The 12,860-nt window shown below is 50.0% G+C and overlaps 1 protein-coding gene across 1 annotated transcript; it reads right to left on the bottom strand.

Annotated features, from left to right (window-relative positions):
* Positions 1-469: 469 nt before the first annotated feature.
* On the bottom strand, positions 470-7,457 carry Mcts1 (malignant T-cell-amplified sequence 1 homolog). The gene is made up of 5 exons (XM_077702933.1): positions 7,314-7,457; positions 6,659-6,811; positions 4,781-5,015; positions 4,166-4,233; positions 470-696 (listed from the first exon to the last, which is right to left on the bottom strand). Exons 1-5 carry the CDS (start codon positions 7,322-7,324, stop codon positions 615-617), a joined length of 549 nt encoding a protein of 182 aa, XP_077559059.1. The 5' UTR covers positions 7,325-7,457; the 3' UTR covers positions 470-614.
* Positions 7,458-12,860: the final 5,403 nt, after the last annotated feature.

The raw sequence follows: 12,860 nt of genomic DNA, 5'->3' as shown, positions 1-12,860 counted from the left end.
ACACGTTCCAGCTGACACGGTCGATGGCAAAATTATGTACGCATTCAAAGCGCACATGTTGCCCACTGCTTCATCCTTGTCGGTGGTGGATGCCACTTGGTACTACGTATCCCGGTCCTCTCGTTTTGCTCTCACAGAAATAGTGTGATGGTGGTCAAGAAATTACGACATTCAAAAAGTTTGCACACATTGGGTGTGGGCTTTCGCTGTTGCGCAGTGGAGCACTCCTGCAGCCTGATTTCTCCAATTGAAGACCTTGAGAGCCAAGACTAATAACACTCGTCAGAAAACTGTTGCAGAACTGCGTGAACTGAGTGTTACTTCGGTTATCGCAACATTTTCGGTACCAGCACTAGTCAACAACTACAAAACCATCCACAGCAATGTCGATAACAAAGGTTAGTGAACAATTGTAATACCATCGACAGTATGATTGGTAGCATTAAAAAAAAAATGATACTATAGGTAGTCCATCTTTGCTGACTGCACTTTAGTAATTCCTCTGGTGGCATTCTCGGCTTGGTAGGCAGTGGAGGGGCCGACACGAATCAGGCAGCCAGTGGCAGCCCGGTTGTGAGCCCGGCTGGCCACAGTGGAGGTCTCCTTTGTAGGCCCTACTTGACAGGCTTCATGTGCCACAGGCCGTCATTGAGGTAGTGCACATTCTCCACGCCAATGCCCTTGTTGATGCTGGAGCTGCAACAGAGGAGAGCACATGCAAGAGTGACCTTGGAGGATAGTCCACAAGCACAGCAGCCAGCTGTCAGTTGAGCTCGCCTTGGTTTAAACTATGTGCGACCTGCGCCCAAAATTGGGACGCTTACAATAAAAGCAGGGTGGGTACCCTCAGAGTTTCTCACTAACTCACCTAGAGTGGAATCTGGCGCTAGCATCAACGTGATTCAGCGAAGGCGCTCTACGCCTCCATGAGTGCCTCCATAGTGTGTAGTTCGGCCGGAAGTTCGGCGTGGCATGGCCGGCAATGACTTTGTGGCTACACAAATTAAGTTTTTGTTTAAAAAATTGCTGCCAAAAGTGCCGCTGTTAACAAATTTTACTTTGTATAAAACGCTGTGTTCCAGTGCCTAAATTAAGAACTGAATTTGAGGGTTAGAAAGAAAAACAAAACAAGAGTCCTGCATATGGCTCACGCCGCCAGATACAGCGGGCGTTCCCGGATATATTTTAAAATTATTACATACTCCAAACTGGATGAGGTTTTCTTTGGTTTCTTGTAATGTTAAGCTGATAAGAAATATTTAGGTTGTCCTAAACTGTCTTCTTGCTTCATCTCAATACAGTATCATTATCGTATGCTACGCGTTTTGGCAGGCGAAGCAGATGCAACATAGAGATGCAAGAATGATGCAATTGCGTCGTAATTATTTGCTTTGTCCAGGCAGATATAAATAAACTTAGAGGCGGAGCCCATTACCGCAGGTAAGTCTTCAAGCACGCGCGAAAGCATTATGAAATTTCATGAATGCGTTGTAATGGCAAATTAATACTGGCTTGTCGAGTAGCTATGTATGTTGCCTCATTGCGCCTGGCCAAGGCAGTGCATGCTTCAAGGAGTAAGTAAACGCAGCGGCGGCGACCAGTGATGCGAAAACCGTAACTGAATGTGTGCAGAAAAAGGATAGTGTGGGCTATCGTAGCTTATTTTATGGCTGTAGTGTGGGCGGCGGCGGCAAGCGGTATGATGCGGTATATAACAGGCCGCTGGGACCCTCGCTCGCTTTTTGCTGGCCAGAAGCAGCCCACAAGCGAGCGACAGCGGCAGTACAGTGAACTGTAGTGACGAACGACGACGACAAAGGACATTGGCGGCAGTGTATTAATTTTTTTTTTTCGCTTGTCGCTGTCACCCAGTGCACTCTGCTGTTGTACCTTTTGAGTTACGTTTTCGGCGTTGCTTGTCGCCGTCCCTGCATGCGGTCACCCCTTCATCTTAAGAAACTCGCCGCTAAAGCGAGCACATGCGTTAAGTGCTAATTACGCTGTTATTTAGACATATCTGTGATAGCCATTGAATGCCAGAAAGTGGCATCCAGAAAACGGAAAAGCATGCCGAAAACAGAACTAACAAGCACTTCCGAGCCGAGAAGCCTAATCCATAGCCCTTTGTACTAGCCACTTGCCGCCAATCCGATTCACACACTACCCACAATTCCCATGTCGGCATGCGATCGCAGAGACACTTTCCGCTCTAGGTAATATTGAGAAACTCTATGGGTTCCCTAGCGAGTGCTTTGCCTGTAAAGGGCCCCATCCCATGCGCAAAGCCTGTTCTTCCTTTGCCAAGTGGCTCTTTGCACGACACCCCGTGAGAGGACATCTCGAGGGATCCTGGCCTGGGCTGCCACCAGCTTGCTTACACGGGGACAACCTGACGATGCTGGCCATCGCGCCTGGCTCCCCTCCACAGGCACTCATAGACGGGAGACAGGAAAGGGCTCCCTGAACAACTAGTATACCACGCGATTCGCTGGCATCCAAACAGATAATCGGATACACTCTTGTTCGAAGAATACAGGCTCACAAAGGCAAGAAATGCTAGACGGAAGGTCGTACCAAAGCACCTGGCCCGGGGAACAGGCCGACTGACCCAACGTATTTCCCAAAGGTTGCCTCAGGTGGACACAATTACATCGCCACGCTGATGCGCAGTAATATAGATGGATGGTGACGACAAAAAAATGCTGCTTCCCTACTGGATGTGCAGCACTATCCTAGTGGAGTACAACACATCTCTGCATGCTCCTACTTCGTCTAGGCCCACGGTTTTCATTCGCATTGCTAAAAACATTCCGCTGTCTATCGTGCCCCCCAAAAAAGCTCTCAATTGCCCTATCAATTACAACAGCCGAGGGGAAGATGGTGTTCCTGCCTGGTTATCGGCAGCCTCTATGATCAGTGGGCGTTTCACTGCCAAACCCAAAGATGGAGTTTCCATCTGCATGTTTTTCTAGCGCAAGGGGAAAGCAAACAAAAATTGGATCCAATCTACACTGTGAAGGTGGTTGCGATGCAAAGCTGTAAACAACACCCCCAACAATTGTCCATGCGACGTCACTTGAATTCACACACGTGGCTCTACAAAGAGCGAAACCAGAATTTCCGCCAGCCATTACCAGGAATTCACGGGGGCGGTGTCCCGAAAGCAGCAGCGTCGGCAGAAAGAAAACGGAGAGGATTGTCTTTCGAAGGGTGAGACAGTGGAACCTAGCCATCCTGATGTGCTCCCTCAAGGCTACACCACCGTGCAGCACAAGCACAGACAGCGAAACAATTTGGCATGTGACCTTAGCGATTCCCATTTATACCAATTTAAACTAGTTAGTTTAGTAAGTTTGAGAATTGCAAGAAAGTTGAGGAAACTTTTATAATCGCTATTTATCAGAACCAGTTGCTCCTTCTGCCTTCTGTAATACCTGTTAAAACAACCGAATTGGTAATCACCAATTTAGAAAACGGAGTCCCATTCGTGGCAAGCAGTGCGCAAAATGAAGCGTTTCTCTAGCGGCAAGATGTCTGTATGTGGTCTCTCCATTTTGTTTTCCCGCCCTGCAAACCAATCCTTAACGCATCTTTGTCGCAGGACCACTTAATTCCATCGGGTCCGGGTTACCCAGGAGGTGCTGTCGAACAAGTTAATCAAGCCGTGTGAAGGAAGCACGCAATGGACGCGAAGCTGCGCCAAAACAGGCCCACAACAACCGTCGCTAAAGCAGACGACAACGCCGATAGAATGGTCCCGTCAACGCGCCCACCGGAGTGAGCAAGCATTGGCGCACGCGGAACGTTGGGTAATAGCGCCACAAAATTGTTGGCTGGTACCGGGTAGAAAGCTTTGCTTTAAAACGAAGGCCCCATGCGTAAACAACTTGGCACAAGATGACCAGGTGGTCTAAATCAACCTGGAACAGCCTTGAGCAGACAGGAAGTGTCACAAGTACTTAGAGCAGGCGAAGCAGGTGGCACCTGTCGGTGGCAGTGGCCAAAGTGCGGCCGCTACCACCTCCTTTGCCACTGCAGCTGCAAAGCGGCATAGCCTGCATTTCTGGTGACCCTGCCTGCCCGCTGCCGCTTGGCCTCTCCCCCACCACCCTTTTTTCCCATTGCACCCTGTATGCACATAGGCCCTGTGCCGGGGCTCACTTACATGTCGTCGGTAGACATGGCTGTGAACCCCACAGCCAGGGGGTGCTCCTTCCCTTCGGCCATGATGGCCTGCAGCAGCCGTCAAGGGCAACGCACCTGCAGTGCCTGGTCTCACTCGAGGCTCTAACAACACACGGGGCAACTCTGTGCTCCATCTTGCTAGGCTACACTCCAACTTCCTGCTTACCTAGCTGAGAAAACATAAGTGCACTTTGATCACTTTAAACCCCGCTCCAGGGACGCCCTCGGAGCACCTGTGCCACCAAGGTACCTTGTTTCCCAGTTCTACCATTTTCAAAATTCAGCTGGTAAAAATCAGGTGCTATTTTGAAAATTGCCAACCAGGGGCAAATGCTAGTCGGGCCACAAATGCTAGCTCTGTGGGCCATATCACCACAACCTCTTAGAACTTGCTGCCGGCGAGCAAGGCCCGTTCCCGTGCATTCAACCTCACTTTTTCCACTCTACTTTGCTGCAGAGCTAGCTTTCAAAGTAGGAAAAAGAAAACCAAGGTTGTAATTTTGCTCCCAGTGTTAGCAGTGCTTTTGGCAACCACCCTGCCCCATTTGCAGGCAAGAAGAACCCCCCCAAAGAAGAGCCCTGCGGCAGAGGATACAACGACGGCTCCCTTGGGCACGGGGGTCATGCGTGCGCCAGGCGAGGTGAGCCCCGGGCACATGATGTTGGCCCCGCTGAGCACGAAGCGGATGGCGCCCTTGTCCACCTGCTGCCAGGGGCAGAGGAACGGGTAGCGGTGCAGCAGCCGCAGGGTCGGCAGGTAGGGGCCCTCGCGCTGCCGGAAGAACAGCAGCTCCCCCGCGCCGTTCACCAGGATCTCCACATGGTCGTGGCTGCAAGGAGACAACCCACTTGGAGGCCCCGCTGCTGCTGCTGCTCAAAAGGAATGCAATGGCGCACACCTGTATTGGCTAGTCACCACCTTCAACCGACCTAAGGAAGCCCTAAGGGGTTCCTAAACAACAATTTACTGAGTGTGGCGAGGGATATGATGCTTGCATACCTAGCACTGAGTGGGCCCCAGGGGATTACTGCACTGTACTGAATGCAGGGTTGCATTGGCCGGCTAAGGAAGTGTTACGTGTCCCTGGCTGAGTAAAAAAACTTACCATCCCTTACCAAGGAAAGTTGAGAGAAGTGCGAAAGCTAAAAGTGCGTCCAATCGATCATAGAACCATCAAAGACCGAAATCGCAAACAATGAACAAACACATAATATGATTTTTCATGCACTAAGTAAACGGATCTACGAACGATCTAAATGTATACCAATACGTGGTATATAAGATAAAGGTATACTACTGTACTCTTTTTCATGATGGATGTGTGTGTTGTCTTATCTAGAACCGTTCCTTTTTCGCGATTTTCAAGTAATCGTTTTGACATAATGGAAGCCCGGTTTTACGCACGCACCGTGCGTCAAGAGATCCTATCAAGAGTTTTTTGGTTGACCAACCAATTTGCGGGGAAATGCACTAGTTTTCTGACAGAACACCATTGGTGCCGCTTCAAAAAATACAATGAGAGATCTTAAACACAGTTATTACTAGCCAGTTTAAAATACGCCTCACCAGCCTGTAATGAGGGTTGAGAGCAGTGCGAATACTTGTTTGCAGTCATCAGTCGATTTGCCCCTATGAGTGGACCTTCTCCCTGAGGGCTTGCTACGCATCACCCTGGCAGCCTGTGGCACTGCCCTCTCACACAAGTACAAGTTGCCGACTGTGTGCCACCCCCTTTCCCTTGAGCTGCTCTTGTTGTCGGAGATTGCCTGCGGGGAATGCCACCCCAATAATCAACTGCATCATTAGGTTGTTGCTAGAGGGCGTGTTCATTTACCGCTGGGCCTTTCGCCAACATGTCGAAATCCGAAGGGCCGCTGGTCCGTTCTAGAACAACACGGTCTCCTTTCAAATTGCACTCACTAAATTCTGCATCCATCTGCCCGCTGATTGTTTTAGCATCACGTTGACACGTCAGTGACTCTCATCAAGGAGGCATTTGCTCACATGGCAAGCCATGATGGACCAATGAAGCTGCTCGTAATGCGGTTCTGGATGCCTCACATGCACAGGCAGTCTTTGAAATTCTGCGGTATGGCATAAGATGCCAGTCGCGAGTTCACTGCAGTTAATGAAAAATACGCGGAAATTATGCGGTGCACTCGTTACCCGTACAGGATCCAGGCGAGCTCAAGTTGGCATAAGATGCTCTGAGCAGGGACCCATCACACTGCCTCCTACAAACACACAGAATGCAAGACAGTAGACGTTGTGCAGAAATACCCATCGCAGGGGGAAGGGAGCATTTTGTGCGCCAGCCAAAACGCTACCCCGACTAGCGTGTGTAATACGCGTCTTTTCTCGAAGCAAATGTTAGTTGGCAGCGCTGCGTTCTGCGTGTTTCCGTTCCTCTGTGTTCGTTTTGCTGTGCCTTTCAGGAAAGCAATGAGTCCACGCCAAACTCGCCCAACGTACCACTTGACGATTCGGAGCAAGTCCTTCTTCGGAAGTATTTGGTTGATGTAGTCCTCAGATTGTGGAAATTGCTCCAGGATTTTGCCCTTGATCGCCTTCTGCACGGACGACTTGAGCTGCGTTATGCCGGACACGTGCTCCTTCTCGTCAAACCTGCAATCCGCGACACGACACATTTCAGTCATCTCGCATAGCTGTACCACACCATATGCTGGCTGCCTTGAATTGATTGATTGCGGGGTTTCACGCGCCGGCGCTGCACAGGCGATGAGGCGCGCCGTAGTTGAGGGCCCCGGATTAATTTTGCCCACCTGCAGGCGGTCTTTAACGAAGTGCGCCCAAATCTCGGTCACACGGGTGTTTTCGCCTCCATCAGAAAACATGCTCGCTCCCACTGCAGCCCAACAACTGCGACCGAAACTTCACTGTTACTACGTGCACAATGATCGAAGGACAGTAAACAGTGCTAAACTACAGGCTGGTGGTGTTACAATGACTCGTGCACCAGAAGCAACTACAGAAAGAGGAATAAACGCATAACCAAGCAATGCAAAAGGGACAGATAGACCGCCACAAGGAGGTTAGAGTCTAGCATTCCAAGAAAAAGAGCTGCGTAGACAGAAAAAGTGTGGAATAATGTATAGTCAGAGCTTACTTCTTAAACATTTCGCCGGTAATTTCAATGCAGCCCCTGCTACTCAGCAGGGTGTATTTTCTGAATCCCGATGATGATGATGCCGAAAATGTTTAGATGGCTTTCGACAAAAATTTACTACCTGGTCCTACTTTTTTTAGATCTTACAACGCCAAGCCTTCTTTGCACTTTCATGCTCTACACGACGTTATGTCGGTCTCATTCTTGACCAGGAAAAATACGATCAACCGGCCCTGCATTTTTCGTCTGCTTCTACAGCTCTGGTTGGCAGAGGAGGGCAGGGGCAATCGGCTCGGTCATGGAGGAAGGAAAATAAAAAAAAAAGTATTCTTTCCTCCATGGGCTCGGTACTCGGTAGCCCCGGGTTGCAGCAGACGCATCCAAGAAAATATCCACACGAACTTTGTGAGCCTCCCAAACATCCCCACCTGCTAATAAGACGTTTGCGACGGTGAAAAAAAAAATAATGCGTTGGGCACAGAAAAGAACATGCATGTGATACAAGTCAACAACAACAACAGAAATAAAAGACAGCCGTTTTATTTCCTGCTGTGCGTGTAGGGGCCTGCTGCTTGATGCGTAGCATTAGACTGTTGAGCATCTCAAAAAGCATCTCAAAAATAGTTTACGGAAGCCTTCGCCTTTTGAATACTTATCGAGGAGCTATGATGAGCTCTGAATCTCGCAAAAAAAAGCTAGAAAGGACGAGTTACACACGATCTCCTGAGCGAAGCTCTAAGAAAATTGTTCACTCTTTCCTCGTGTGTTGCCAACTTGTGCGGGATACAGCTTGAAATTATTCAGATGAGCCAAAAGCTGGCAAAATAACTGAATTGCTGGAATTATGCTTTTTAATGCACCTAAGCATCAAAGCGGCGATTTCCAGCACAGGCACTGCTGCCTTCACAAGCGAACGGCAGCGGCGCGAGTGTAGCAGACGACAGCGGCGTCCCTCAGCTGACATCAGAGCCAGGAGGCGCCACTCAAACATCTCTTTCCCAACATCTCTTTCCCAACTCTCTTTCTCTTTCCCAACTTGGGCTCTTTCCCAACTGAGTTAATCTAAAAACGTTGAGCGGCAGCGGAGGTGACGGCGCGGAAGACGAAAACGCTAAGTTTTTGATTTTTTTTTCGTTCCTTTGTTTGTGATAATGTTGCAGAAGTAGGACGCGACTTAAGTAATAGAGGTTAGCAGGTAAAAGAGCAGTTAGCGTGAGTTAACAGGATTATAAATGTAACGAGTAGTAAAGCCACGTGGTAGCAGTTAGTGTTTTTTTTCTTGTTGTGTTTTGGCGCAGCGAGAGTGATGTTTTGAGGATTAGGAGCAACGTGGGTGACAGCACAGGGGCGACGCGACAGGCTTTTTGGTGTTCGAGTGAAAAAAAAAAAAAAAAAACAATTCTAAGTGGGCTTTGTTTGAGTGACGGGGCGACTTAGGCCTAGGGGTTGGCCGAACGATGGCCCCGAGGACGAGAAAGGGCACTGGGGACGAGGACCAGGTGCAGTGCCAAGAGTGCCTGCGCTGGTGCTACTTGGGAGAAACCGAGTTTGAGCGTGTGGCCGACGCTAAGAAGGCGCCCTTCGAATGTAGGCCTTGCGAGCGGGCAAGACAGGGCTTCGAACGCCTCGAGAAGCAGCTGAATGCGAGGGTGAAGGAGCTGGAGGGGTACCTCAGGGAAGAAAGGGAAGCGCGGGGGGCTCTCGAGGCGCGAGTGACCGAGCTTGACAAGGCGGGGCAGGCGTTAAGACCGCCCAGTTGGTGCGCACGATGGCCGAGCTGGGCGAAGCGCGAGAAAGGCAGGCCCAGTTGGAAAAGCGGGTGGAAGAGCTCGTCACTCCGGCGGTAGGAGATGACGTGAGTGCGCGGCATCAGCACGATGAGCGGCACGCCGGCAAGGAAGCAGAGCCACAGGGAGCGACTGATGCTGCTCGCAAGAGCGGTGTCCGTCAACGCCGAGCGGACTCGGGTCGCAAAGAAAGCACCGAGGCTTCGCCGGAAAGTGGTGGATCGCCAGCCAGGTCGTTTGCTGCCGTGGTCAACCACAGTAGCCCCCGAACACCTGCAAAAGGGCCGGTTAAAGGCGAGAGGAGGCGCCAAGTCATAGTTGTCGGCGACTCCAACATGGCCAGGGTGGGAGAGGTGATTAAGGGGAGGGTGGGAGACGACGAACGCGTGAAGGTGAGTAAGCTTCCCGGAAAAAGAGTCGGGGAAGTAATACAACAGGCAAAGGTGCAACTGTGGGATAGAATGGAGGACCGCAGCTTGGTAGTGATAATGGGGGGTGTGAACGATGTGTTGCAGGGACGCGGGGGAGGGTTCGCAAAGCAGATTGCGAAGGGGGTCACAGAGCTGAGGGCGGTCTCGGAGGATGTGCAGATTGCGGTTTGCACGGTGCCGGAGGTGCAGAAACAAGGGGTCCACGTAGAAAGGGCGGTGGTTGCGGCAAACAGGGAGCTTTGGACCCTGGGTAAAACGATGAAGTTTGAGGTGGTCAACCTGAACCGGGACCTGGTCCGTGCGGGCCGCAACGGGGCGTTTGTGTTCGACGGCATACACTTCAGTGGCCGTCTAGCTGAGCCTGTAGGGCACCGACTGGCAGCCCGCGCAGTGGCTTTTTTAGGGGGGCCCCGAACGTTCAAGAAGAAGGCGGACTGAGTGGAGGCGGTAGCGAAGGACAGGAGGGAGGGGGCACTGATGCATGGCGGCGGAAACGTAAAGCAAAGAAAAGGAAAATAAACCGTGGAACTAAAATTAGTTATATAAACATGCAAGGCGGCCGCAAGCGGGAAAAATGGATTGAGATACAAACCCAACTCGAGAAAGAAGAAATTGACGTGTACGCCCTGACTGAAACCCACCTGAGAGATATGGAGGAGCCACCAGTGATGGATGACTACGTATGGGTGGGGTGCAACAGGGCAGCGGGAGAGAGGAAAGGTGGGGGCGTGGGCATGTTGATTAGGCGAGGAGGGAATTGGCAAAGGGAGAATCAGTGCTGTAAGGAGCACTTATGGGTTTGTGGAACGGTGGGTGGAAAAAAGACACGGGTGGGAGTGGCCTATCTGTGGACAGGGAATGACGCCAGAGAACAAAATAAAGAGTTGGTGGACTGCCTCAGGAAGGACATAAAGAAATTTAAAGAATCCGGCGAGGTGATATTAGTAGGCGACTTAAATGCCCACATTGAGGATCTAGATGGATATACGGACTATAACGGCTCGATGGTTCTAGATATGTGTGAAGAACAGCAACTAGTAATAGTTAACCGGGAGCATAAATGCGACGGGCAGATAACGTGGCAAAGCGGCAATAGACAGTCTTGCATAGACTACGGCCTGGTCTCGGAGCACACGTACGAGCGGTTAAACCAAATGACGATAGATGAAGGAGAAAACAGCCTGGGCAGCGACCACAGGCGTATAATCCTGAAATTTGACAGTGGAGGGGCTAGGCAGGAAACACCGGAGGTTGGGCTCCCGAAATTGAGCGAAAAGCAGGTAGCAGACATTGTCAATAGCATCGAAAGAGAATTAGAGGCCGAGCCCACGAAGGTGTGGGAATATGACGAGGTTGTGAGTTGTATACAGAAGGAAATATATAACGTAAGGAAACAAAACCGCTGGAGGGGTAAAAGGAAACCACAAAGCTGGTGGGACAAGGAAATTAAACTGGCTATTGAAGAGCGACAACGGGCTTCTAGATTGCACAGAAAGGCAAAACAAATGGGATATCAGGATGAAGAGGTGCAGTTACGGTGGAGCCGGTACCGAGAAAAGAAATTTGAGGTGCAAAAACTAGTACAAGCAAAGATTAAAACTGCGAGTGAGAAATGGGTATCAGGTATACGTAAGAAGGATAAGAGCGCCCCCCAAAAATTCTGGAATCATTTAAAAGCATTGGGAACAACGACTAAAGAGGTGCAGACTCGGATACAGGACGGGGACGGTAACGTTCTTCTGGGGGACAGCGCTTTAAAATACCTACATGGAGTCATAGCAAATACTTTCGGCCAAACACGCGAGATATCGGCTACCCGGACACATGTGGCCAATAGAAGAGCGACAGATAAAGAATTTAATATCGAATTTTTGGACTGGAAAAAGGCAGAACACAGTGTTCCCAAAAGTACGGCAACAGGACCGGATGGTATCCCAATAGAGATTATCAACCATTTGGGACCAGCGGGAAAGACGCACTTGTATAGAGCCATCGAGCGCGCTATAAAATCCGAGAGGATTCCCACGCAATGGCGCGAAAGCAGAATGAGTTTGATTTATAAAGGCAAGGGAGAGAAGGACAAGGCGAGCTCTTACAGGCCGATTACAGTCACGTCAGTGCTCTATAGATTAGCTATACAAGCCATCAAAGTCGAGTTGTTGAAGTGGGTAGAAAGTAACGGTATTTTAGGGGAACTGCAAAATGGATTTAGGCCGGGCCGACGCTTAGAAGACAATATTTTCATAATAACCCAGACCATCGAAATTTCGGCAGCACAGGGCAGACCAACATGGCTACTGTTTCTGGACATAAAGGGAGCCTATGACAACGTAGATAGGGGATTGCTATGGCATATACTGGAAGAAGAGGGGATTGGGTCAGATTTTGTGGGGCTGCTAAGGGCAATATATCAGGATAACAAGGCGCATATTACATGGGAAGGGCGTACAGGCACAGAGCCCGTATACATTAGAAGAGGTTTAAAGCAGGGGTGCCCCCTTTCGCCATTGCTGTTCACACTGTACATTAGAGGAATGGAAAGACGATTAGAGGAGAGTGGATTAGGCTTTGACTTGTCGTACCGAAGCAATGGAGAGTTGGTGGAGCAACGGATTCCGGGATTGATGTACGCGGACGATATAGTGTTGCTGGCAGATAATGCGGAAGACCTTCAAAAACTGGCCGACATTTGTGGTGATGAGGCAACGTACCTAGACCTACATTTTAACCCACAGAAATCTGCAGTCATGGTGTTCAACGAGGAAGATCATACAGCACCAATAAGAATTCAACAGGAGGCCATACCATTAGTAAATAAGTACAAATACTTGGGGATCTGGCTTAATGACGGAAAAAGCTACCTGAATGCCCATGAAGAACACCTCAAACTGAAAGGGAGACGAAATGCAGCAGTAATGAAACATAGAGCACTTTGGGGTTACAATAAGTACGAGGTAGTGCGAGGCATCTGGAAAGGGGTAATGGTGCCGGCGCTCACGTTCTCTAACGCCGTATTATGCCTAAAGTCCGATATCCTGTCGGGACTGGAGGTTAACCAAAAGGCAGTCGGCAGATTAGCACTGGGAGCTCACAGTAAGACTACAAATGAGGCGGTACAAGGCGATATGGGTTGGGCTTCATTTGAGGCGAGGGAAGCGCAAAGTAAGATACGTTTTGAGGAGCGACTTAGACATTTAGATGAGAAGAACTGGGCAGCCAGAGTGCACAGGTAAGTGTACCTTAAAAGTGTGGACACCCAATGGCGGAAGAGGACGCGAAAGCTGGCGACTAATACCCCTGTCACACGCGCCAACCTAATGTCATTTTAG

This window comes from Haemaphysalis longicornis, unplaced genomic scaffold, assembly GCF_048455015.1.
Source record: "Haemaphysalis longicornis isolate Haplotype H1 unplaced genomic scaffold, Haemaphysalis longicornis Haplotype H1 scaffold_3, whole genome shotgun sequence".
In the NCBI taxonomy this organism is placed as follows: Eukaryota; Metazoa; Arthropoda; class Arachnida; order Ixodida; family Ixodidae; genus Haemaphysalis; species Haemaphysalis longicornis.
Note: the sequence above shows the minus strand (reverse complement) of the source record. Positions and strands in the feature narration are given on the sequence as shown.